At 45.8% G+C, this 26,637-nt stretch overlaps 1 protein-coding gene across 2 annotated transcripts in view; it reads left to right on the forward strand.

Annotated features, from left to right (window-relative positions):
• The first annotated feature begins 55 nt into the window (after window positions 1-55).
• The window catches only part of CDH4 (cadherin 4), a 1,112,351-nt gene continuing 1,085,769 nt past the window's right edge, over window positions 56-26,637 (forward strand). For both annotated transcript variants that reach the window (XM_087720535.1, XM_087720536.1), the window contains exons 1-2: window positions 56-192; window positions 7,871-7,982. In XM_087720535.1, coding sequence (XP_087576661.1) covers window positions 133-192; window positions 7,871-7,982 — 172 coding nt within the window. In that variant the 5' untranslated portion in view covers window positions 56-132. The remainder of the gene's footprint in view (window positions 193-7,870; window positions 7,983-26,637) is intronic.

Genomic DNA, 26,637 nt, shown 5'->3' on the forward strand with positions numbered 1-26,637 from the left:
GCAGAGTTGCCGCTTTCGAGGGGCAAAGCCAGCGGGCGGGCGAGGAGAAGGGGGGTTATCCAGCCCGGGTTGAGTTTTGCCGGGGAGGCGTCGGCGGCGTTGGGGAACCGGCGCCCGGGCACCGGCGAGGAGATGCCCACCGCTTGGGGGATGCTACTTCTCTTGCTCTTCTGCCGCTGGAGCTGGGCGAGGGTAAGTTGGAGGAGCTGCAGCAGCTGCGCCCGCGGGCAGTGTGGGGATGAGAAAGGCGAGCTTTGGACGCTTGGCACTCGCCGGAGGAAGGGACTCCCTCGGCTGGGGCTGCCCACAGGACCCGCCGCCCGTTCCTCCCTTCGCTGCCCCTCCGCCGCTTTGCGCTTCCTCCCCAGTTCCTTGCCTCTTGCACACACCGGCTTTGACGCCTCCTGGTGCCGGCGTAGGGGGCTCGGCGGATGCCGGCTTGCTGGCTGGAGGGACCGAGGGTCCCCTGCGTGAGATTCCTGCCTGCGGAAAAGAGATCGGGAGGCGAATGGTGGTGATGGCGGGGGGGGGGGGGGGAGAAGAAGAGAGAAGAGCCGGGATTTATGGCTGCTTCCCCCCCCCCGTCCCCCTCCCCTTTTGTTCACTCTTGGCGTCGCAATAGATTCCGTGTGCAATAGAAGGGGGGAGAAAAGAGGGAAGAAAGGAAAGAGAGAAGGAGAGAGGGAAGGAAAGGGATGAGAGAGGGAAGTAAGGAAAGAGGGAAGGAGAGAGGGAAGGAGAGAGGAGAGGAAAGGAGAGGGAGAGAGGGAAGGAGAGAGGGAGGGAAGGAAAGGGATGAGAGAGGAGAGAAAAGGAGAGAGGGGGGGGAAGGAAAGGGATGAGAGAGGAAAGGGGAGAGGGAGGGAAGAGCTCCGTGTCAAAGCAACCCCCCTTCGCCGCCCCCGCAACCCCCCGTCCAAGTTCTCGCTGCCTCTTTTGTGTGTGTGTGTGGTGTGTGTGTGTGCAGAGCTTCTGCAACAATGCTGGCTTGTGTTCTCTAGCTGAGATGCATTCACACAGCTTTCTCGTCCTCTCTCATCCCCCCCGCATCTATTCACAGACAGAGGGGGGGGGGCGCATCGCTTGGGCGAATGCGGAACGTCGGCAGGGAAAGAAGAGGAAGCCGGCGAGACAATCCGAGTTTTTAAAATCTCTCTCTCTCTCTCTCTCTCTCGGCTGGTGCTCATCCCGACGTGCGGGGTCGGTGGGAGCAAGGCGGGCGAGAGCCCCCGGGAAAGGGCGCAATGTGGTGGAGCTATCCCCGAAATTTCCCTTTCTTGTAATTGGTTACCCAATTTAAAAAAAAAAAGTTTTACGGGGGAATCTCCCAGAACAACTTAACGTGTGTCTCGCTTGGGCTTGTCTGAGCCGCGTGTCACACGGCGTGGTAAAAAGAAAAAGAAAAGAAAAGATGAGGACTTGGCTTGCGTTGAAGTTGCGCGCTTGTAGGGTTAACGGGAAAAAAAAAGGGAATGGAAAGGCGTTGCGCCTAACTCTAAACAAGACCCGCTGAACTTCACCGGGTTTTCTGCATTAAACCCGTGTAGGATTCTGGTTTTTTTTTAATTCTCAGAAAAGGATGGAGGGGGGGGGGGATTGTCCTCTGGCTGCATTCACACAACATACTAAACTGGGTTAGTAAATTAACCCTTGTCTGGGCTTTATAGCGACACCACCGAGCTGGAATCGTAACTCAAGCCGGCTGGTTCCCCCCCCCCCCCCCCCAAACGAAGCTTGGGAGACCACGCTAAGCAATGCTCTCCAAACGCGGCTTCCCAGACTTTGTGAAATAGCTCGTCTGAACGCAGCCTTTGCTGCTCTTTTAAAAGCAGAATGCAAGTATGTGTTTATTGGCCAATGGAGCTCATTACTCTTCCGCGTTAACCCATCAAACCCGCTTTGGAAGGGGTTTGCTTTTTGAGAGAGAACCTGAGCACCTAAGGCATTTTATAGGAAGGAGAAGGGGAAAAAAACACACTTTCCAGCTAGTGATATTTGAAATTGGGTGTGATGGCTTCTGGCAGTTTGTCCCAAACTGTCTCTTTGATGTGGTCGGGGGCATGACTGTAACCGGAGCAGCCTTCCACATTGGGTTTCCCATTGTCCTCCTCTCTATCCCACTGGGTGTAGCTTGAAGTTGTTGGGTGCGTTGATTTTTAAGTAGTGTGTTTTCCTGTTAAGGTGCCATGTAGTTTCCAAAGTGTATTAAATCCCGAGGGATTTGTCACCTGTTTGCTTGGAGGTGAGGTCAGCCGACTTGGAGTGGGTGTGATTCAAGTGTGTTTGGGAAGTGTCCGAAGCCATCAAGAGATCCTTTTCTTCTGGTTGTTAGTTGCACTATCACTACCACCGGGGTCCTATTCTTTTAAGGCCTTTTGCCCTCTTCCTTTAGCACTGGGTTGAGAGTTCATTGTATATCCATCATCTCTTCCCACGGGGTTCTTCTGCACTTGTGATACTAGCTTTGCCTCTGGCTTCCAATAAACCAAACCCAAGAGCCAAAACACACACACACACACACACACACACACACACACACACACACACACCCCAACTATTTGGACAAGACAAGAAGGTGTGTTTGCACTAATGCACGTTAACTGTCTTCTGAAATGAGCTTTTGCTTTAAGAGGCAGCAGCTCAGTTTTTCTTAGCTGCAATGTGAAGAGGAAAACAAAATAAAAAAATCCTGGACTCTGTTTGTGGTACTTTAGGTGCCAGTTTCACTGCCTGGTTCAAATCTCTTCCCTTATTAAACTGCAATCTGATTCTGTTCTCCCTCCCCCCCCCCAAAAAAAAGAACAATAATTCTGCAGGATTTAACTTGTTGGATAACCCTTCCTCTTCTATGGGGCTGTTTTCGCCCTGGTATTCTCCCATGATTTAATTTGGAAGATGCGAAGTGGAATAAGGATGGGAGGCATAGACAAACCAAGTTGGACAAAGCTTATCCAGAAATTACACCACCTCAATTTCGACTTCAGGGCTCTGATTGGTGGGTGCCTCTCCCTGCTGTTTGGTGACATAATCTAAAAAGATGGGGACAGCAGCTAACTCAGGGGCCAGGAACCTTAAACACTAAAAGAGCCACAAAGGTCCTAACTGGACGTCCCCCCCCCCCCCAGTTCAATTCTGGAGCTGACCGGAAGTCCTGTTCCCGCACCATAGAGTCTCTTCCTAGCGTGGCATCCTTTTTCCCCTAGTTGTCCTAACTGAGAGCCCTATCAATTGTGGAGCCAATGGGCAACAGGGAGCCGCAGCAGAGGGATGAAAGAGCCACATGCGGCTCCAGAGCTGTGGGTTGCCCATCCCTGAGCTAACCTAATGAAAGGGGTCAATCACCTTGCCTGTAATGAGTGGGACATTCACAAAGCAGGGCAAAGCTATTAGATGAAGTGGCTTGGAACAAACACTAGATCCAGGGTAGGGACTATCATTGGGGGCATCTCAATTTATGATGATGATGCTTTTTAAAGTTTATAGTTATAGTTAGTTTATAGTTTATTAATGTTGTATGCCGCCCAGTCCCGGAGGACTCCGGGCGGCTTACAATACAAAGGGGAAGGGAATAAATAAGACAAACAACAGTTTAAAATACACACAACATTCATAGTTACCGTGTGGCTGGATACTTCAACAGCCCCCCGGCCTGCCGGAGCAGCCTAGACTTAGTGGCTTTACAGAAGGCCTGGAGGGTCGTAAGGGTCCGGATCTCCACAGGGAGCTCGTTCCAGAGGGCTGGAGCTGCAACAGAGAAGGCTCTCCCCCGGGGGGGGGGGGGTCGCCAGCCGACATTGGTGGGTAGGGCCCTTCCAATTAGGGATTATTATGTAACTTTCTTTGCTTGCCTACTCCTAGTTTCGATAGCTTTGGAGCAATGCTTCTCAACCTTCTTGTCCATTTTGAGATGTGTAGACTTCAACTCCCAGAATTCCTCAGGCAGCAGAACTGGCTGGGTAATTCTGGGAGTTAAGGTCCACTGGCCTTACAAAGTGGCTAAAGTTGAGAAACACTGCTTCAGTATGCGTTCTTGTTAAAATGGTATGAACCGTGCATAGCCGTGACTTAGTGGAAGAGAATGAGCCTTGGTTGCTCTCTGGCCTTTTTCATTTTGTATGTCTGAAATTTACATTTCCAGAGCTTGTCTGTTGCTCCCCAGGTTGCCTTGTCTTCCCCGGAAGAGTGTGTGTTGATTTTGTTTTAAAGGGACAGAGAATGCTTTCTGCTCCTCTCTCTATGGAAAGAATAACCCTTCAACAGTGGGTTGCCTTGACCCCTGCTTTTGGGGGGGTGGGGAGCCCATCTTAGACAACAGCACCCTGGGAGTTTTTTACTGCTTGGCCGGAGTGTGCACAATCTGGATGGAACTGATCTTTTTCTGTCTCTCCCCCTCCCCACCCTCTTTTAAAAAGCAACTGGAGCCCTTTTATTCTGAGATTCGAAGAGTTAAATTGGGAGCAGAGAATGAAAACAGTGATGGACAAGGAGGGGCCTTTCTGAAACTATATTGTGCCCCATCCCTCTTTCTCTAGGCCCCCCCATAATCAGGTAGTATTATGGCGGTTCGGATCAGTTCGCCCGAACCGGTAGGGGAAATTGTGGATGGCCCCGCCCACATGCCCCGGCTCTACGGCACCCCATTTAGGTCCTCTTTTTTTATCCAAAGTGCATGCGCGGACAGCTGAGCACATGTGCGAACACGCCCATGCTCACATTTGGGAACCGGTAGGGAAGGTAAGTGAATACCACCCCTGCTCAGAATCACTGAATGGTTGGAATCCTCTGAAGGATTTTGATCCAAACTCAACTCCTTTACCAGCAACCTCCAAGGAAGATTCACTTTCCTGAGATGGAAACTGGCACTTCTCTTCCCTCCAGGCGTGTGATTTCCCCCCCCCCCCTGTCTTGCAGAGATTACACAGGCTTGCTTCTTTTTGCTTAGTAAGCTTGTCAGCCTGGGAGATGAGCTTTGTGTTCCCTCCTTCCCTTTCTCACACTCTCTTACACACATCTAGGTTTTATGTGGCTTTCCTTCTGTTCATAATTATTTAAAATTCCTGCTTGGCTGAATCTGCTTCGCTTTCCTGGCTGTTAGATCTTCAGAGAAGGACCCTTTGTAAAAGGGTGTGCATAAAGCAGTTGGGGAAGGGGTTTAAAATCTCTACTGGGTGTAGGTTCCCTTGGTTTTATGATCTGGGGATGCTTTGAACCCTCGGCCCTCGTGTAAATCCCCAAATGAGTCCCGGAGCTGCATGAAAACGGACACTTCCTTGCATTAAATCTTTGCATCTTCTTTACTGTGGGAATTTTGACTATTTACAAGTCACCTGCAAAAGCAGCATTTTAGTTTCCAGCTGACATATTAGCTGGAGCCAAATCGAGCTGCTAGGTCTGGAAAACCAGGCACGATCGGCATTGATTCTTTCCTAGTCAGCTCTTCAAGGCTTGGGGAGAAAAAAACTGGCCTTTTTTTAAAAAAAAAAATTGTCCAGCTTGCATCTGAAGACGGATCTGTGTTTGTTTGTTTTTTATAAATCTATCTATCCCCAAAGGGGACAGATTATGAAGCCAAAAGCTGGAGGTTTTCTATTGAAAGTTTGGAATAGATGCTCCTTAAAATTAACCTGCTTTGCAAGTTAGCACAAGGAAAGGGGAGAAAGATTTGCCTGTGTCATTTTTTAAAAAAATTTCTCTCGGGTGCTTTCTTAACCTTCCTGGATTTCACTTTGCAGATCAGCCAGGAATGTTCGGCCCGGCTTCTTGGCAGTTTTTCCTTTTTCTCTGTCTACCAGTTGGTGATTGCTCAGCAATTCCACATTGATTTGTTAAGGGGAAGCGTGGTCTGGGTATACAAACCAACAACATCTTGCTGTAGCTTTTCGCTTGAATTCCAGCGGGTCCTTACTGTTGGGCAAATAGAGCCAAACAGGGTGATTAAATGGATTTTCCAATTCGTGTTAAGCGAGGGCGAGTCTCTCTTTCCTTAACCATGGCCTGATTTGGTATTGATCCCAGCCACTAGGGTTCCTTTACTACTGCTGCTGGCCAGAAAGTATTGCGATGTACAGCTCGCATGAGTCACCCCCCCATCCTCGTTTAATATTCTTTTCTTTCCCCTCCCCACTTATCTTCGGCATCCAGACTTCTGGGAAGTAATATGTTGAATTTCTGTTGGGGGTTGCTTGATATTCTTTATTATTATTTTTCGCTCCTTAGCTTGCAATATGTTATCGACGTGATGAACCTGTTACTGTTGTGCCAGCTTGGCTGTTTGCAGACACCTGCATGCTGGCTGCAAAAAGCTGTCTGCCTCCCTTACTCTCTTTCTGTCTTCCCCCCCCGACCCTCTTTTACGCAACCCCATTTATATATTTATTTTATTTTATTTTGCCAAGCATGTATAGGAGAACAGATTAAAGTGTAAACATGATTATGAACACAGGAAATGGACACGGATAAGTGGGGACAGTAGGACTGGGATGGTAGGCATGCTGGTGCGTTTATGCACGCCCCTTACAGACCACTTAGGAATGGGGTGAGGTCAACATTAGACAGGTTAATTTTATGAGGGTTTGAGGCAGGGGTGACATCCAGCAGGTTCTGATAGGTTCTGAGTTTTGAGTAGTTTGGAGAACCAGTAGTGGACATTTTGAGTAATTTGGTGAACTGGAAAATGTCACCTCTGGCTGGCCCCAGAGTCGGTTGGGAATGGAGATTTTGCAGTATCCTTCCCCTGGAGTGGGGAGGGAATGGAGATTTTGCAGTATCCTTCCTCTAGAGTGGGGAGGGAATGGAGATTTTGCAGTATCCTTCCCCTGGAGTGGGGAGGGAATGGAGATTTTACAGTATCCTGCCCCTGGGGTGGGTTGGGAATGGAAATTTTGCAGTATCCTTTCCCTGGGGTGGGGAGGGAATGAAGATTTTGCAGTATCCTTCCCCTGGAGTGGGATAGGAATGGAGATTTTGCAATATCCTACCCCTGGAGCGAGGTGGGAATGGAGATTTTGCAGTATCTTTCCCCTGGAGTGGGGAGGGAATGGAGATTTTGTAGTATCCTTCCTCTAGAGTGGGGAGGGAATGGAGATTTTGCAGTATCCTTCCCCTGGAGTGGGTTGGGAATGGAGATTTTGCAGTATCCTTTCCCTGGGGTGGGTTGGGAATGGAGATTTTGCAGTATCCTTCCCCTAGAGTGTGGAGGGAATGAAGATTTTGCAGTATCCTTCCCCTGGAGTGGGGAGGGAATGGAGATTTTGTAGTATCCTTCCTCTAGAGTGGGGAGGAAATGGAGATTTTGCAGTATCCTTCCCCTGGAGTGGGTTGGGAATGGAGATTTTGCAGTATCCTTCCCCTGGAGTGGGTTGGGAATGGAGATTTTGCAGTATTGAGGCAGGATGGAATCGGTACTCTATTTTAATACTGTTTTAAAACCTGTTTCTCTTGCACCTTTGTGGTCTCACGTCCCGTTTCTTCAGGGATTGTGTCTTAGGCCTCAATCCGCTGCTACAGTATCTTTCCCCTGGAGTGGGTTGGGAATGGAGATTTTGCAGTATCTTTCCATGCCCACCAAGTCACACCATGCCCACCAATCCTCGCCTATAGAACCGGTCGTAAAAGAATTTGAATTTCACCACTGATTTGAGGATATAACAACTGAGTCAGGTAGTGAATTCCAGGCATTGACCCCTCTGTTGCTGAACTCGTATTTCCTGCACTCGAGTTTGGAGTGGTTTATTTTGAGTTTGTATCTATTGTGTGCTTGTGTATTGTTGCGGTTGAAGCTGAAGTAGTCATTGACAGGCAGGACATTGTCACATGCAATTCATGGTACTTTCTCTCTCTTTTTTTTTGGTTCTTCTCTTAATCTCTGCAGGCTCACAATGGGGATCTTACCGTCAGGCCCACTTGCAAACCTGGATTCTCAGAAGAGGACTACACAGCTTTGGTTTCTCCAAATCTGATGGCAAGGCAGCAGTTCCTCAAAGGTAGGGAGACGTACTCGGAGCCGGCAGATCCAATTTAGAAATGGGAGCTTATTATCCCGGACGCTGGGGGAAAGAAAAGAGCTAACAAGCCAAGAGGAAGAATCTCAAGCTAAAGCGTTCTGCCGGCTAATTGCTTGGAGGGCATTTCTTGCAAGCTTGGAGCTCAGGAATAATGTTGGGCTTTGTTTGGCTCTGGCGAAAGAATGTTCCGTCACAGAGCCATTCCTTGCGCTGTGACTTTTTTGCCTCGTCTCTTGTTGGGAAAAACTTCCATTTCTATTGGCTGAGATAGTTTTCCCCCCCTTCCCTGTCTGTGTCTGCACGCGATGCATTGTTAACATGGAAGCATTCAGAGCTCCTTAAATCACTGCCTCTTTGCCATGCCTGTTGAACCAGACGTTGTTGTCGGATATGTGGTAAACAGGTCTTACAGGCATTCTGTTCTCAAACCCGGTGTTCGTTTTCATTACTACCCTACTGACAACATGAAAACACAGCCAGGGAAAAACTACCAATTAGCTTTGCCAATAATTGTAGGATTATAACCGCATTTTTTTCTTTTCTTTTTTGCATCTCGGGGTGTTGTGAGTGTTGAAGAGAGATGCTGTGAACTCTTAGTCTCAAGAACGGGCAGCTTATCTTTGGCATCGTTTTGTTTCTGCTCCCTCTAGGCCTTCTTTTTTAAGTTATGAAAATAATTAAGCGGCTTCTTTGCACGGGGCAAAGAGACGTCGTCTTGTTTTTAACTCCAGAGGGAACGGTGAATGGCGAACTGGACCGTTTTACTCTGTCCTTTACAACCTAATCATTGGGAGGGGGTTGAGATAATTTGACAATAAGTCTCATGGAAGGGAATGAAGTCTGCTTAGAGCAGGGGTGTCCAACTGGCAGCCTGAGGGCTGGGTGCGCCACAGGCAGGCCACGCCCACCCCAGATCCATGAAGGACAAAAAAACACCGGGATACGTCACGTGATGTCAACGTGACGTGGCAAGTTGGACACCCGTGGCTTACAGGAAAAGCAAGAGGCGGAGATAGGAATCAGTGGACCAGACCTTGTAAGAAGGAAGGGAGGGGGGGACTACAAAGCTTGATTTGGCAATGTGCCAGTTGGTTTCCTCAAGGGTCAAATGGCCATGGGAGTGCAAAATATCAAATGGAAAGTCCATAACATGGTCTGGAATAGGTTATGCACTTATTTAGCCATTGTGGTTGAGGGCAACCTGTGGAATGATGCCATGTCTTTGCATATTGCTAGAAAGAGGATTCTAAAAGAAGTGGATTAAGAGGAACCTGATTGTATGTAAAGAAAGCAAGTGTTCATAGAAACTTAGCCGGGAGCTTAAGGCATTTGATGGGTTTGTCTATCCCAGTGTTTTCTGAACCTCAGCAGTGTTAATATGGGTAACTCTCTGGACTTCAGGAAACTCGATGTGAACATTGCTTGGATTTCAACTTTCAATTGGGGATTTCTGGGAATTGAAGTCCAACCATCTTAAAAGTCACTGAGATTCGGGAGCAGTGGTCAATCTCCATATGTTCTTTGGTGGCAGATAAAGCCATACTGGAGCTTCAACAGTGAGTCTTGGACCTAGGCGATGCGATGAAAGACAAACCAATTCCCACATTTTGACTACTTTTATGACACCCAGATATTTTTATAATATCCTTCATGCTCTGGATACAGAAGGATGTTTACATGTCTGTGACTTGATGCTGCATCTTCAGCGGTGCCATTAGATAGATACAACGTCACTCCCTACCAGAAGTGCCCCTGCATGTGCTAAGACCCTCAGACTATGATAACATCTCGTATTAAAATATTGCTGTTATTACACTTGGTGTCTTGAATATATTGAATCACTGGTGCACAAGCTTTCCTACCTATCGTATTAAGGGCGTACAAATGCAGCACCTCTGCCAAGGTTTTGAAACATGTAGCTTTCCAGTGGCCAGCCTTATCAAGTTTCCTTTACGATTTGCAAAATGTGGGACTGTTTCTCTACTTACAATTTTATTCCTTGGTGGCTTTATCTTTATTGTTTCTACCCTGTTCCCCCCAAAATAAGACCTCCCCAGATATTAAGCCCAATCGGGCTTTTGAGCGCATGCACTAAAATAAGCCCTCCCCTGAAAATAAGCCCTCCCCAAAATATTGCAACACAGCAGCAGCCATGAGGTCACCACACTCGCTGCCTCTTGCACCTCAAAAATAATGAGGCCTCCCCAAAAATAAGTCCAAGCGCTTATTTCAGGGGGAAAAAGATATGACATCTTGTGTAGGAGTTTGTGCACCATGATAATGTTTACTAGCTTCTCTTGGGCTTAACTCATTTCTGCTGTACTTGCTCTCATGTACATCAGCTAGAAAACTCGGCTGATTGTGTGTCTCTGAGTTATTGGGTAGTTGCTGATTTCTCCTGGGTCAGTGACTGTTCGCAAGTAAATAGTGGGGCTTTTTAGGTAGACATCTTTTCAACTGGAAATGCAGCACACGACCTGGGCTGTCTCTCTGTGCATAGTTTTACATTGCTAAATATTCTTCAGTTAAGGTTTCATCACTGTATTAGTTATGCCTACTCTTCTGCCCGTAGAGTACTTGGGTTGAAATGTAGTGGTTGGTGCTGATTTTCTAAAGGATTTTATCCCATCACTTTGGGGGGGAAAATACTCCACATTCTATCCTGCTCTGTACAATTGTTTTCTATGTTGTCTTCTTCCCCCTTTTGTTTGCTGAAGGTGTGTGTGTGTGTGTGTGTGTGTGTGTGTGTTTCCTGCTTCCTCCCTTTTTTCTCCTGCCCAACCAATTGAAGAGGATTCTATGAACGAGAGATAACAATATTCATCACCAGGTGGTCTATCATCAGGTCCCACTGGGCCGTTAATGAGGACAAGTTAAGTTGATTGGGAGCAGGAGGGTGCCATGAATATATAAACAAATATTTAACGCCAGGGAAGACGTGGATGAAAAGTTATGAGTAGTATCTGTGGAGTAATTACTGCCTTGTGGATAACACATCTAAAATTGTGCCTTGGCCTCAATCACAGAGGGTGTCAGGCCTGGAAGCTATCTTTTGGGTTGGGCCTTCAGGCCTGCCACATTTATTGCTGTGGTAAACTGAGAAGGGAGATTATAGGGAGTGGGGTAGATATAATCAAAATAACATTCCTTTCTCAGAGAGTCAAGGACATCTTGCCCTGCACCTGGAGTGGTGTGACTGGGAGGCATCTCCAGTTGAGGCGGTGCTTGATTGGACCAAGTGATGGATATGTGGGTGCTGGGCAGGGACTTGGACTTTTTGGGTGGGGAAAACCTGGAAATTTTCAGATTCAGGTTTTCCCAGATGTGCCGATAGGACATCTCTAATAAAATGGAACATTGAGGAACCACAAACCTTTGAGTCTTCTTTCCTTTTGTTGGGGTGTTACTGGGAACCCTGAGAGGAGCTTTGGGACAAGACAAAGGGAGAAGAGCAATGGGCTTCTTCAGGATTGCTTTCTTTGGATTGAAGATGAAGTATGTCAATATTGGAGAGAATGTGTATGGTAGAACAAGCGAGAGAAGATTTGTGTTCATGGAAGTCAGCATCTTTAATTGAAATCCAGCAGAATTTTGATGCCTAGATCAGGGATGTCAAACTCTATTTCATTGACAGCTACATCAGGGTTGAGTTTGACCTGGGGAGGGGAGGGGGAGTGGCTGTGACCAGCTCGACATCACTTATGTCAAGGGCGCCTGTGGTGGCCCAAGCGTTCTACCAGATAAAACGGGCTCCTGAGCTCCATTTTCGGCTGCGACCGCCTCCTGCAACCCTCTGCCTGTGAAAATGGAGCTCCCATTTTCACTGACCAAGGCACCGTAGACCAGTCTGATGTTTCCAGAATGGCCCCGCGGGTTCGATCTAAGCACCCCATAGGCCAGATCTGATCCCCGTGCCTTGAGTTTGACACCCCTGGCCTAGATGAAAAAATATATACTGTAATGAATTGTGGGCATAGGGAACTGAAGTGAGCTGCAAGTCCACTCTGGTTCAAACTCTTGATCACCTTCAGAGCAACCACAGATCGACAGGAAGATCTGTCATTAAGCACACCCTGCAATTTGCAAAACTGAGTTGTGGTCTTGGTTTCTGCTTCAACATCTCCTGAAGAAGTCAGGCTGTTCTTCACCACCTGGAGGTCACACAGACTGGACTACTGCAATGCGCTCTACATGGGGCAGCCCTTGAAGAGCATTCGGAGACTTCAGCTCATCCAGAATGCAGCCGCGCGAGCGATTGTGGGTGCACCTCGGTACACCCACGTTACACCTATCCTCCGCGAGCTGCACTGGTTACCGATTGGTCTCCGGATACGCTTCAAGGTGCTTGTCGTCACTTATAAAGCCCTTCATGGTATTGGACCTGGGTACTTGAGAGACCACCTGCTGCCAATTACCTCCCAAAGAACCATTAGATCACACAGATTAGGCCTCCTCCGAGTTCCGTCTACTAGCCAATGTCATTTGGCCACTACCAGGGGGAGGGCCTTCTCTGTGGCGGCTCCGGCCCTTTGGAACGAGCTCCCCGCAGAGATTCAGATCCTCACCTCTCTCCAGGCCTTCCGAAAAGCCGTTAAAACCTGGCTATGTTGGCAGGCCTGGGGTCGATGAGTTCCCTTCCCCTCTCGAATTGTGTGGCTGTTGGTTGTTTTAAATGCCCTGTATTTTTTGTTGTAGCTTTTGTGTTTCCCTTCCCCTCCTTGGGTTTGTGTGCCGCCCTGAGTCCCGCTGGGAATAGGGCGGCATATAAATAAAATGAACCTCGAACCTCGAACTTTTCTTTCTCGTGGACTTTTACTAAATGTGTCTTCTGGCCTATCAGCCTTAGTTCTCTGTTTACTTTATTTGGTTGTCTTTGCTGTTGAAACTGGTGAAGTAAATTTTTTATTTAGTTTGGATGATAAGCGGCTTCCCAAAGCTGACAAATTGATTTTGAATTGCCGGACCTTGTCTAAGAGGGCTTGGTGATTACCCAAGTGATCCAATTGAAGTTGTAGGCGCCCATCTGTCCATATGCACTTAAGGTCCCCATTTGTAAAAGAAGATTGTAAGAAGATTGCCTTAAATACCCATATCATTTGGGGAAGGGGATGAGAGCAGCTTAGTTTCAAAGTCTCAAGCAGCCCCCTCCCCCTGAACTCAACCGTTAAATTGGTGTAGATTATTTCCTTTCCCCATGAGTGAGTGGGGACGTCCGTTATTCTTCATCATTTTTACGTGTATTTTTTGTTTTCAGCCTTTTTCCCATCAAAAGGACAAGATCCTCATCTAATAAATTTTCTAAATACCGTATTTTTTGGAGTGTAAGATGCACCTTTTCTCCCCCTAAAAGAACATGGAAATGTTGATGCTTCTTATACACCAAATACAGCCATTTTTGGCCTCCTGAAGCCCCACCCCCCCGCATCCCATTTTTGTGAAAAATGCAATTTGTTTTGCAAAAATTGAGACTTTTTTGCCTTGCCTCAGCCCTCAACAGCACTCTGCAGGCTTCAGCAGGGCTGGGGCAAGGCAAAAATGCCCCATTTTTGTGAAAAATGGGCCATTTTTCGCAAAAACTGAGGCTTCTTTGCCTTGCCCCAGCCCTGCTAAAGTCCGCAGAGTGCTGTTGGGGATTGAGGCAAGGCAAAAACTTTTTTTTTCTTTCTTACTTCTTTGAAATCTTGGTGCATCTTATACACCAGTGCGTCTTATAGTCTGAAAAATACCGTAAATGGATAAGGTAAAGATGCATGAATGGGTCTCATATGCCAAGGGCTCTATTTGGCTCAAGACCAGTTAGCTGCTCACTGCTGCTTTCTGTGGGCATATGTGGGATTGCATGTGGAACATTCATAAACCCTGCACTATTGATTTGATTCTTCCCGCTCCCTACTTCCTGAGACCTGAGTTTCTTTGTTGCTGCAGAGAACCAAGCAAGTAGTTTTATTTGCGCTGAAAATACTCTTACGTCTGTATTTTAGCAGTACAGGTAGTCCTCGACTTACAACAGTTTATTTAATGACCGATGTTACAACAGCACTGAAAAAAATGGCTTACGGTTGTGTTTCACACTTCCAACCATGGCAGCATCACATGGTCATGTGATCAAAATTCAGATGCTTGGCAACTGACTCATATTTATGATGGTTGCAGCATCCCGGGGTCAATGATATTTCCCTTTTGCGAACTTCGGATAAGCAGAGTCAGATTCTCTTAACTGCCGTGTCATTAATTTAACCACTGTGGCTAGAAAGGTCATAAAATGGGGCAAAATTCACTTAACAACTGTCTCACTTAGCAAGAGAAGTTTTGGGCACAATGGTGGTCGTAAGTCGAGGGCTACCTGTATTTTGGATTTCCTTTTGATTTGGGTCTTGACCAGTGGTGGTATTCTATTGGTTTGAACCGGTTCTCCCCAACCAGTAGGGGACATCGTGGGTGGGTCCACCCACCCGCTACCCTCCCTGGCTCCATTTCATCCTATTTAGGGACGTTTTCTGAGCACAGCGCATGTGTAGAAGGCCGAGCACATGCATGGCGGGGCACATGTGAGCACACATTTGCAAACTGGTAGGGAAGCTGTTGTGGCCCAGCAGGTGCCGTTGGAGCTGCCACCAGACTCCGACAGTGAGGGGCCCTCTGAGTTGGCTCTGGAGGATATGGAGGACCCTGAACAGGGTTCCGACTCCAAGCAGGGCGCAGAGAGACTGGTTGGCCACCAGGTGGTGCCTGAGCCTTCGATCAGTGGGGAGGACAAGGGAGAGTGATCCAGAAGCCAGCAGTGAGTTGTTCCTAGATGCACGCCATCGAAGACCTATTAGGCGTCAGGAACAATTACGCACTTACAGGAGGTGATTGTACTCAGCTGGTGGTCATTAGGCTCCTCTCCAGACTATAAAAAGCTACTGGTGCACACGACCCTCTTTGCAGAAGTCAACGCAGGATTGAATGTCGGAGGACAGTACTGTGAGCTTGGCAGGCTGGATTGCTGTTTATTGCTGCCTGAGTTTGTCTGAATTGCTGTCAAGGTCCTTATCTGTTTGTTCTGCTTGGCCTTCAGCCACCGAGGTCTTGGTGTCTTCCTGTTAAAATACATTGCAGTTAAGCTTGTCTCGGCATTCGTTACTGGATGGAGGAGGGAGTCAGAACAGGAAGCTAAGTGAAAACCATCCCTGGTCTCGACTTCCTTTGTTTCCCCATCCTGATTGACAGTGTTTTTCCTACCTTCCCACATCATCTTTTGAGACATTAATGTAATTAGTCTGGACTCCTGGAAGGGAATTTATGACAATGGGAGGCTTGATGTACGGCACTGTGTTGTATTGGCTGGAGAGACAAGGTGGAGCAGAGGGCCTGGTGTAGAGAATTCCGTGGCAGTGGCAGGTGCAGAGCGTTTGAAAACTGTTAATGTCAGATGGTTGCAACGGTTAAATAATAGGATGGCTAAGTAACTCCACTAAATGCATTTTCCACTGCTGTGCATTTTTCTGTTCCAGGTCAAAATGCTCTTTAGAAATTAGAAATTGATGGTGAGGCTACAGTTGGTGGGCTCAACGGACTTTTCAGGCAGGACTTCATTTTCCATGGAGGTCACCTCCTGGCACTGCTAAAGAAGCAGGTGAGGAATTGGTGACCTTTTAAGTGATACTGGGAAGAAGGACCTACGATAAATAAGCCTCAAATGCTCCTTTTAAACTGAACCTTTTGTCTTGGATTACAGTATGTGTGCTGCAAGCTAAAGGCTTGTTGCCATTTTTGGTTATGTGTGTTTGTTGCCCTTTTGTTTTAAGGGGAATGGTGGAAAACATGAGTGTAAACCAGTGGCGTCCAACCTTGGCAACTTTTAAGGCCTGTGCACTTCAACTCCCAGAATTCCGTGCTGGGATTCCACCCATGCTGGCTGAGGAATTCTGGGAGTTGAAGTCCACAAGTCGTAAAGTTGTCCATTTCTGAGACTCTGTACTGCCCCCCCTTCTCTCTCACACACACACGTAAATTTGTTTTAGAGAGTTTATTCATGTCCCCCAGTAGTTCCCTTCCCCCAGCCTCAGAATTGTCCCAAATAAAACCAGCCACAAGCAGGCCAACATTCATCCACAAGACAATGGTTAATAGTCCATAAAACAATAGAAAGTTGCTCCAACAAGTGAGTCCATCAAACAAACTTAAAACCACAAGGCAAAATAAAAAAAAAAACATTTATGAGAGTTCACTTGGCAAGAGAAGCTCAAAGGCACAAAGTAAAGCAGGAAGCATGAATAAACACATAGCAACACTGTTAGGAATATAATCTAACGGTTGGGTTGGCAATATATAAACCATGTAACAATGTTGTACCTGTTTCTTTAAATCATACTGTAAAATGTGATTGGTTGCTGTTTTCCTCAATCGGCCATAGGAGGGGGCCAGAACGACTGTTAGTTCTCTGTTTGTTAGATGCTGGGCTGATCTGATCTGAGTGTTTTGGAAGCTGGCTGTTAGAAAGTGCCATGAGCTATTGTAAGTTTTGCAACTGTTAGCAAACTTTGAGTACTGAACTGATTATATGATACTGACTATGTTATTTTGATTATCCCTTAACTGAAAAACATTGCTGACTGACTGTCTTATCCGTGTATGACTTGGACTGTTTGATGGACTCTGATACCTCTATTTCCACAAAAGTAAAAGCGTATTTAAACTGCATTGTCTCTGTATGCTGGTTTGTGTGTTCTCCAACACAACTCTCACAATGCTTCGCTGAACGTACTCGCTCTCCCAACGGGGAGCTTACCTAACAAACACCCCCCTCTGCTTTTATCTGCCTGATAAATTGCTTTCCAGTTCAGCCCATCAAGACTGGTGGGGCCTTCTCCCAAGTAATCTAGCAGATCTCCTTTGCTCTTGTCTTTTCTCTGCCCTGTGTGCTCTTGGCTGCAACACAGGAGGCAGCTCCTCCTCCTCTTCTTTACTGACCTGCAAACTGCCCCCACCCGAAGCTGTAAATCTCTTTCAGCTGGCACTTCAGAGTCATTAATTAACCCAATTCCTGATGCGCCAGGAGTGAGTTCATCCCCCTCAAGGCGGCCTTTGAAGAAGAGTCAGAGGAGTCATCCAAGGGAGACATCGCAGACCCCTGGTATAAACCCTCTAGCAACTTTGTCAAAGAGTCTTTCTTAAAGCTTCCCCTCCCCTATATATATGTGATGTGTTCTTCAACCTCTTTTCTGCAAAAACAAATTGCATCTTGCCCACCAAAAGGTTGAGCCACCTCTGAGCAATGACCACTATTTTTCACTCCAGAAAAACTGGACACAAACAGTCAGAACATGTTACAGGTAGTTCTTGACTTATGACTATTGGTTTAGCAATTGTGAAATTATGATGGCCTCAGAAAAAGGCGACTTACAAAATGTCCTAGAAGTTATGACCATTGAATCACGGCTCACACGGTGACATGATCACGATTCAGGATTGTGATTTGCAACCTTCCAAGTGGGCTTCCAAAATCAATCAAGGAAGGCTGGATTCACTTAATGACTGTGGCAGTTCACTTAGCCCTGTGCTTCACTTAATGACTGCAGCAAACATGGCCGTAAAATTGGACCTGATTGCACGACGACTCGCTTGACGACCACATCAACCTATGGGAAATTATGTGCCAATTGTGGTGGCAAGTCAAGGACCACCTCTTTTGGATGGAGGAGTGGATGGATCGCTTGCAGTAGATGCAATTTATTTATTCATTCATTTATTCATTTATTTATTTTATTTATTCATTTATTTATTTATTTATTTATTTATTTATTTATTTATTTATTTATTTATTTATTTATTTATTTATTTATTTATTTATTTATTTATTTATTTATTTGACTTATATACCGCTTCATAGGGCTATCAGCCCTCTCTAAGCGGTTTACAAATTTTTTAGCAAATTGAGTCAGCAACTTGCCCCCACAGTCCGGGTCCTCATTTTACCCACCTCGGAAGGATGGAAGGCTGAGTCGACCTTGAGCTGGTGAGATTTGAACCGCTGAACTGCAGATCACAGTCAGCTAAAGTGGCCTGCAGTACTGCACCCTAACCACTGCACCACCTCGGCTCTTGCCACTAATTGCCACTGAACTACAACTTTCCATCCTTGCAGTTATCTTGGTTGATGGCGAGGAGGGGTAGGAGTTTGGCCACATTTATTGGAAAGTTACAACAACAACTCGGGCTGTGAAGGAATGTTTTATGAATGTTTAAGTTCCATTGAAAATGTCATGGCCATCTCACTGGCTTCTCTCCCAACAACAGATGGCTTTTATAGAAGATGTTTTTTTTAAACAAACAAATGGATAAAGGTCTCTGTATGTGTCTCTTGCTCATTTGCATACATATTTCCAACTAAAATCATTTTTTCCAGAATCCCACATATATTATAAATAGGGATGGTATTCACTTACCTTCCCTACCAGTTTGCAAATGTGAGTGCATGTGCTCTAGCTTCACTCACACGCTCCACCTCTGCACATGCGGTCAACCTTCCGCGCATGTGCTTTTGGCGGGAAAAGGGCCTACATGGGATGCCATAGAACCTGGGTGGGCGGGGTCACCCGCGATTTCGGCTACCAGTTCGGGTGAACCGATCAAAACCAGTACAAGACCACCTCTCATTATAAGGCATATTATATGAGCATTGTATCTTCTATCGATTATATGCCAGCAAGTCAGTGATAACATTTTTTTAAAGAAAATAATAATTTAGATTTTAAAATAAAGACATAAAAACTAACAAGAACTAATAATTAAGTTGGAGGCAAATGAGAGAACAGAAGCAAGGAATGAATCAAAGTACCGAAAGAAAATAATGACTTCCGACTTTCTTTTACAACAGACATAATTACAACTTTACACTAAACTATTTCTAGTTTACAACATAAGTTTAATTTTTCTGTTATCTGCAATTATTTCTAATCATCAAACCCATGCAATGTAATTTCATTTCCTTCTGTTTTACACAAAAACGAGGCTTTTTGTGAGGAGAATTGAGTCCTATGTATCTTCACCAAAAATAAATGTGGGGCAAAAAAATCTGATAAATAGGTCAAAGAAGTAGATTCCAGCCAACATTATAATTAGTGTTAGTGTCTTCTCTTAACATGACCCCGTAATTTCATTTTTTCCACGATAATATCCTCTTAATTTGGTCTTTCAGCTTATATGTATTTGGACTATACAGTATGTTCCATAGGAGAGCCTTCTCGGTGGCTGCTCCGACCCTCTGGAACGAACTCCCCGTGGAGATCCAGACCCTCACCACCCTCCAGACCTTCCGCGCCGCCCTTAAAATCTGGCTGTCCCGGCTGGCCTGGGGTTAAAGACTCTAACCCCTACTCAAATTGTATGACTGTTGAGTTCTTAAATGATGTTGTGCCTTTATGTTGTAAATTGTTTGTCCTTCCCCCCCCCCTTTGAACTGTGAGCCGCCCTGAGTCCCCCCAGGGAAAAGGGCGGCATACAAATAAAGTGAAAACTGAAACTGAAAAAAAAAAAACCAACAACCTGAAACTGAATATTCAACTGTTGAATATACTGACTGGGTTTATAGGAATTGTAGTTCACAATAGAGAGATAGCATGGATTGTACTCAAAATAAACAGAATGTTTTGACAAGATCTGTTGAAAGGAATGTCATTCCTAGGGATTACTCCTGTGTGTGCTGAGGTGGGTTGCTCCTAGCATCGCTACCAGTACGCTGATTGTGGTCTGTTCATGCATGTGCCAGATGTGTGCTGTACATGCATGTGCACTGTACCGCCCCGTGACACCCAGCTGCTTACTGGAGTTCGCACAGGCGCTGCACACTGTGCGTGCATGCACAATTGGCCTGGTTGCTTCAAGAACAGATATGGAATGCGGGCGGGCAAGTGGGCCAAATGGACCACCGTACTGGTATGGTAGCCGCTGCTCCCGACAACTAGTACGGCCCAGTGGTGGGTTTCAAAAAATGTTCGAACCTACTCTGTGGGTGTGGCCTCCTTTGTGGGAGTGGCTTGCCGCCCATGTGACCGGATATGAAGATGCCGACGACACTTGTCAGAACCACCTTAAATTACCTCACACACAGCACTGGCATGCATAAGAATATGATGTCAACTTGTTTTTTAAAAGGTATCTTTGGTTTGCGTTAAAACAACTTCAACACATGCAACGTTCTGATTGCCCCACAAACGCAGTAGTCATCCTTACCTTTCACAGAGACACTGAGTTTTATAAATATGAGCATGATAGTGTAGAATAATCCTATCCAAGGACCAGTGGTGGGTTTCAAAAAAATTTGGAACCTCTTCTGTAGGTGTGGCCTGCTTTCCGGGTCCACTGGTGGAACCTCTTCTAACCGGTTCGGTAGATTTGACGAACCGGTTCTACCGAATAGGTGTGAACTGGTAGGAACCCACCTCTGGTACGGCCGTACTGGGCCATACCTTCGGGAACCCACCACTCCGTGTGCGGCGCAAGCTGCTAAGACTGGACTGGACAATCCTTGTTTATTTGTGTGACGTCTTCTTGTAGGAGCCATGGGGGGCAGGGTGACAACTGATGTTTTATCAATGGAAGCTCAAGTCATTTTAGAATCATTGTCGCTATTTTGTTTGCCAATAGCTGGGAAATCTATTTTGCACCTTTTGAAGTTTGTACGCGAAAAGACATGCTGCTCTAATTAATTTGTATGCTGTCTGTGAGAAATCTGCTATTTCTACTCGGGTGCCTCATTTTCCTGTTTAGTTTGTGCTTGAATGTACTGTAATGAGGAATTGACAATTCTCCAAGATTTCATTTATTTTTATTTCCCAACATTTGGTGTGTCTGAGATAGAAAACTGTTGTCACTTTTCTTCCCATCTGTACAAACTTTTGTACATCGTGATTTACAGTTGAACGCATGGGCCTCCCAACTGCCAGCTCTTTCTTTGCCTCAATCACTGCCACCAGGAAGTAGACGGCAGAGGTGGGTTCCTACCAGTTCACACCTATTCGGTAGAACCAGTTTGTCAAATCTACCGAACCATGCATATGCATGTGTGCTTGGGCACTTGATGCTGAAAAGGTTCCCCATCATTGCTGTATGACTTGGCACCAGGTTTTTGTTGTTTTTAGTGATTTTCATGTGCCTCGTTTTATAATTTTTAACATGTTTTTTTTTATATGAACTGCCCAGAGTTAGTTATAAGATTGGGGGCTAAACAAATGTTTTGAATAAATAACACATAAAATTGATCCCAGACTCTGTGCCTCAGGGTCATATTGATGGAGGAGGGGAGTCTTTAAAAGAGTAGCGAGTGTGAATTTTATAAAACGACATTGCCAAGTGCTCCAGCAAAGTTCGCCTCTTGGATTTTGATCTACATCAGGGATGTCCAACGTTGGCAACTTCAAGTGTTGTGGAGTCCAACTCCCAGAATTCTGGGAGTTGAAGTCCACATGTCTTCGAGTCATCATAATTGGACACCCTTTGATCTGTAGAGTGAGTTGAAAGCCTATCTAAACTCGTTCTGAAAAGGAGGAACGAGGAAGTGCTTCTCTTCACTTTAAAATAGCCATTCCGGGTGTTAAGAATTGTTGGAAGAAATATCCTTCTTCTGAACTTCTTGGTTCAGTTCCAAGTGGGGAGAAAGACACTGGAAACAATGGTGGTTTATTTAGAACAATGGTTTTTAATGGTGGACAGGATCACATGCCTTGAAGATGTTGGGTGAAGAAAAAAAGATCCTCAGAGTACCTGAATTTTATACCTTCTCTGGGCTTTTGAATTTGAGCTTGTTTTCTGATTGGTTGTCAGAATCCCATGGCCCCATGCAGGGGCAACTCTGTAGGCTGTCCTGAGTCCCAGGTTTGGTTGAGCCTTGCTGGGTGATGATTTAATGAAAGGGCTTTGGGATTCCTATTATGGCTCTGCCTGAAGGAAGTAGATCTTTGTTATGTAGAATAGACTGGCTCAAGCCTTAATGGCCCATTGACAAAGGGGGAGGGATGAGTTTCTGCCTCCCTTTTAGGGGAAACATTCTGCCCTTTTAATATTTCCTAAAATATTTCTTTTTTCTAGGAGAGGGGTGGGTACTAACTTCCCACAGCGTCAGTGTGAGATTTTGAGCGATGACACGGATATCCGTGAATTTAAAAATAATAATAATAACAAAAAAAGCCTTGAAAGGTTTTGCTAACATCACTCCTGTGCTTTTTGTAAGAGTTGGCAGTTTTGCAGGAGCTTCGGTTCTTTGCTTCTTAAAATGTAATTTAATGTTGATTTCCTGAGGACACCCTCCAGAAATATCGTGGGCTTTGTGTTGCTGACCCGCAACTTGAGGAAGAAAGTGAAATATAAGCAAACTAAATATGTCCTTATGATGATATTGTCATTAGTGCCTTGCATGCGTCAGGGGGAAGTAGATTTTCCTAATAGGTTGGAGCTCTTTGGATTATGAGGCTAATGCTGTCCCTCGGCCTTAATCAATGCTCTCCTAAGGGATGTTTCGTTATACTTTCAAAGTAATTTTGATTTTTCCCTGAGAAATGGCTTTTGCCTGCTATGGAAAACCTCCAAACTGCAGTTTTAGCATTGTGATCTTACTAAAAGAGGCCACATGTGACCCATTGTGAACGTCACTCTTTTTAAGCAAAGGCCTTGGTGTTGCACTTGCTTGGGGGTAGGCTTAATAATGTCAAGGCTGTGGTTTTCCCAGTTGCAATGGATGGCTGTGAAAGTTGGACCATAAGAAAGGCTGAGAGCCAAAGAATGGAGGCCTTTGAACTCTGGTGCTGGAGAAGACTCCTGCGAGTCCCTTGGACTGCAAGGCGATCAAACCGGTCAGTCGTAGAGGAGATCAACCCTGACTGCACTTTAGAAGGCCAGATCCTGAAGAGGAAACTCAAATACTAATGAGAAGGAAGGACTCACTGCAGAAGAGCCTAATGCTGGAAACGATTGAGGGCAAAAAAAGAAGGGGAAAACAGAGAATGAGGTGGCTGGATGGAGTCACCGAAGCAGTAGGCGTGAGCTTAAATGGACTCCAGAGGATGGTAGAGGACAGGAAGGCCTGGAGGAACATTGTCCATGGGGTTGTGATGGCTGGACATGACTTCACAACCAACAACAACAACAAGGCTTAATAATATTGGCACCTTGATGCTTAGCTGTGTGTTACACTTTATTTTATTTATTTTATTTAGTTTATCAAACATGTATAAGTATGAACATGGACGTTAACAAGGGAAATGAGTACAGATAAATGGGGACAGTAGGATAGGGACGGTAGGCACGTGGTGCGCTTATGCATGCCCCCTTTACGGACCTCTTAGGAATGGGGTGAGGCCAACAGTAGACAGTTTAAGGTTAAAGTTATGGGAGTTTGAGGATGTAACAACAGAGTCAGGTAGAGCATTCCAGGCATTGACCACTCTGTAGCTGAAGTCATATTTTCTGCAATGTAGTTTGGAGTGGTTTGCCTTGAGTTTGTATCTATTGTTTGCCTGAGTATTATTGAGGTTGAAACTGAAGTATTCGTTGACAGGTAGGACATAGTAGCAGACAGTTTTATATACTAGGCTTAGGTCCGACCGTAGGTGGCGTAGTTCTGGGTTGTCCAAGCCCAAAATTTCGAGCCTGATGGAGTAAGGGGTTCTATTGTGAGCAGAGGAGTGGAGGACTCTTCTCATGAAATACTTCTGGACCCACTCGATTGTGTTAATGCCCTATACACAGGACATTATAGGACTCGAGGTAAACCTGACTGCTTCTGTTGGAACAAAATTAACATAGAGACGCATATACACATACACACTGTTGTCGCTTTCTCTCTCTCTCTTTCTCTGCTCCCAGCATTCTTCCTGGTTGGAATTGAGTTAAACAGATAATGAGCACTTTATAATTGAGTTATTCCAATGGAAATGGCTTAGTCTTAATTTGACAACAAAAGCTTTCACAGAGTCATTGTTTTATTATAACAACGCCATAAGCTATTAACCATTACTTTGTGGTTCATCGTCTCTGCCTGACTCAGCTCTCTAGCATCCACCAAACGTTGGAAATCCGGCGGGCGCCCATTTGTTACACAGTAATTAACTTGTTTATGATAAATGGATGGAAGAAATGCCGCGGCATTTTGCTTTATGTCTCAATAAAAAAAACAGTGTTTGCATTTTCCCAAATTTCATGCTAATTAGGCTTAAAATAGTTTCCCCCAATAGGGTAGCAAATCCTGCCGATTATACACCATTCTACGGGCCACAGTTTAATGTGAGCATATTTAAGTGAACTGATTTGTAGAGCTGGTGGGTTGTTTCTAAAGATATAGTCTTACCCATTAATGCCTTGACTTTGTTGGTATTAGCAGAAGTTTTTTCCCCTTTCCTTTCCTTCCCTATCCCTTTCCTCTTTCCTTTCCTCTTCCCTTCCTTTCTCTTCTCTCTTCTCTTCTCTCTTCGTTTCTCCTCCACAATAAACTTAGAATTGTGATCACCGGTGCATAATATATCAGACAGGCTAAGATTAAAGAGTCTTGGAGGGAGAAGATTGGGTTTTTGTATTGTAGCAGAGGACAATTAATGCATGCTATCTCTTGCTCGGCTTTGTTTAATTATTAATGTTGACTTAAACTGGTGAGAACAGCTAGCTGCAGGCAAGGAGGGGGCAAGCATGGGGGGGGGAATATAGCAAGCTAGAGAGGTTGCAATGAATGGAAACTCTTGCTGTGTTCTACATTGTGGTGGCCAAGGCAATATTTGTGATTTGAGGCCCCGGGGGCCAAGTGCCCTGCTTGTGACAAAAGGACAAGAGAAAGAATGGAATAGAATTTTTTATTGGCCAAGTGTGTTTGGACACACAAGGAATTTGTCTTTGGTGCATTTTCATTCATTTCATTTATTTTCATTTTATTAAGCATTTATAGGCCGCCCTTTTCCCTGAGTGGACTCAGGGCGGCTTACAATAAAAAGGGAGGGGAGTGCAGGACAAAACACAAAAAGAAAATGTGAATAAAAATAATTAGCAATAAAAAACCCAACATTCATTCAACATTCGGGAGGGGCGAGAGTAAAGTCTTATCCCCAGGCCTGACGGGATAGCCAGATCTTGAGGGCTGTGCGGAAGGCCTGGACGGTGGTGAGGGTGCGGATCTCCACGGGGAGATTGTTCCATAGCGTCGGAGCTGCAACTGAGAAGGCTCTCCTCCGCGTAGTCGGCACTGACTGGCGGATGGAATTCGGAGGAGGCCTACTCTATGCGATCTGATGGGATGGAGGGAGGTAATCGGCAGAAGGCGGTCTCTCAAATAGCCAGATCCACTACCATGGAGCGCTTTATAGATGGTAAGAAGGACCTTGAAGTGCACCCGGAGACCAACAGGTAGCCAGCGCAGCTCACGGAGGATCGGTGTTATGTGGGCGAACCGTGGTGCGCCCACAATCACTCGCACGGCTGCATTTTGGACTAGCTGAAGACGCCGGATGCTCTTCAAGGGCAGCCCCATGTAGAGCACATTGCAGTATTCCAGCCTAGAGATCACAAGGGCTCGAGTGACTGTTGTGAGGGCCTCCCAGTTCAGGTAGGGCCGCAACTGGCGCACCAGGCGAACCTGGGCAAATGCCCCCCTGGTCACAGCTGATAAGTGGTGGTCAAAACTCAGCTGTGGGTCCAGGAAGACTCCCAAGTTGCGGACCCTGTCTGAGGGGTATAAATTTTGACCCCCCAGCCTGAGCGATGGAACGTCAGCCAAATTGTTGGGAGGAAAACACAACAGCCACTCGGTCTTGTCTGGGTTGAGTACCAGTTTGTTAGCTCTCATCCAGTCTTTAACAGCCTCAAGACCCTGGTTCATCACGTCCACCGCTTCATAGGCTCTCAGTGTACTTAAAAAAAAGGTACATTTGTCACAAATCAAAAGGTACAATGCTTAATGATAGTCATAGGGTACAAGTAAGCAATCAAATCATACTAGGAAACAATCAATATAAATCGTAAGGATACAAGCAACAAAGTTACAGTCATACATGGGAGGAGATGGGTGGTAGGAACAATGAGAAGATTAATAGTAATAGTAATGCAAATGCTACACAGGGTAATTTCGGGGAGGGGGGTGTTAGGAGACCAAGAATAGGTAGTTTCCCCCCAATACACACACAGGAATGCTTGCACAAGTTAAGAATAGGGTATCCTCTGCTTCCTTGTTCCATGAGCTGCATGAAATTATTTCTGGTGGTTTCTCTTTTTCTTTCTCCTTCTCTAATTTTGCCCTGGTATCGAAGATCATTCTTCTCATTCCTGAATGCCTGCCTCTTGTGCATTAAAGAGCACGATGAGCAGCTGTTCCTTGTGGTTCTGGCTGGGGACAGGGTGGAGGGGAGAAGGAAAAGGGAGGCATTGAAAGGTGAAGATGCTGTTCCATTGTGCTGTCTGGTGGATCATGCAAACAGCTGCTCCGTTTTGTTAACCGTTTGAAAACCTCGGCTCGGGTCTGTGCCACTTTGCACAAGCCCACCTTCGGGATTGTCTGGATCCGCCACGAGGTTGTAACTGGATTGTGCGGCTGGCACATAAGAGCTTTCTAGCTTTTTGATTACTTTTTTTTAAACCAAAAGCTCCCCACTTTCCAAGCTGAAGTTTCTAAAATTGC

Source organism: Thamnophis sirtalis, unplaced genomic scaffold, assembly GCF_051295495.1.
Source record: "Thamnophis sirtalis isolate CommonGarterSnake01/CBP01778 unplaced genomic scaffold, rThaSir2_p1.2 scaffold_7, whole genome shotgun sequence".
NCBI lineage: Eukaryota > Metazoa > Chordata > Lepidosauria > Squamata > Natricidae > Thamnophis > Thamnophis sirtalis.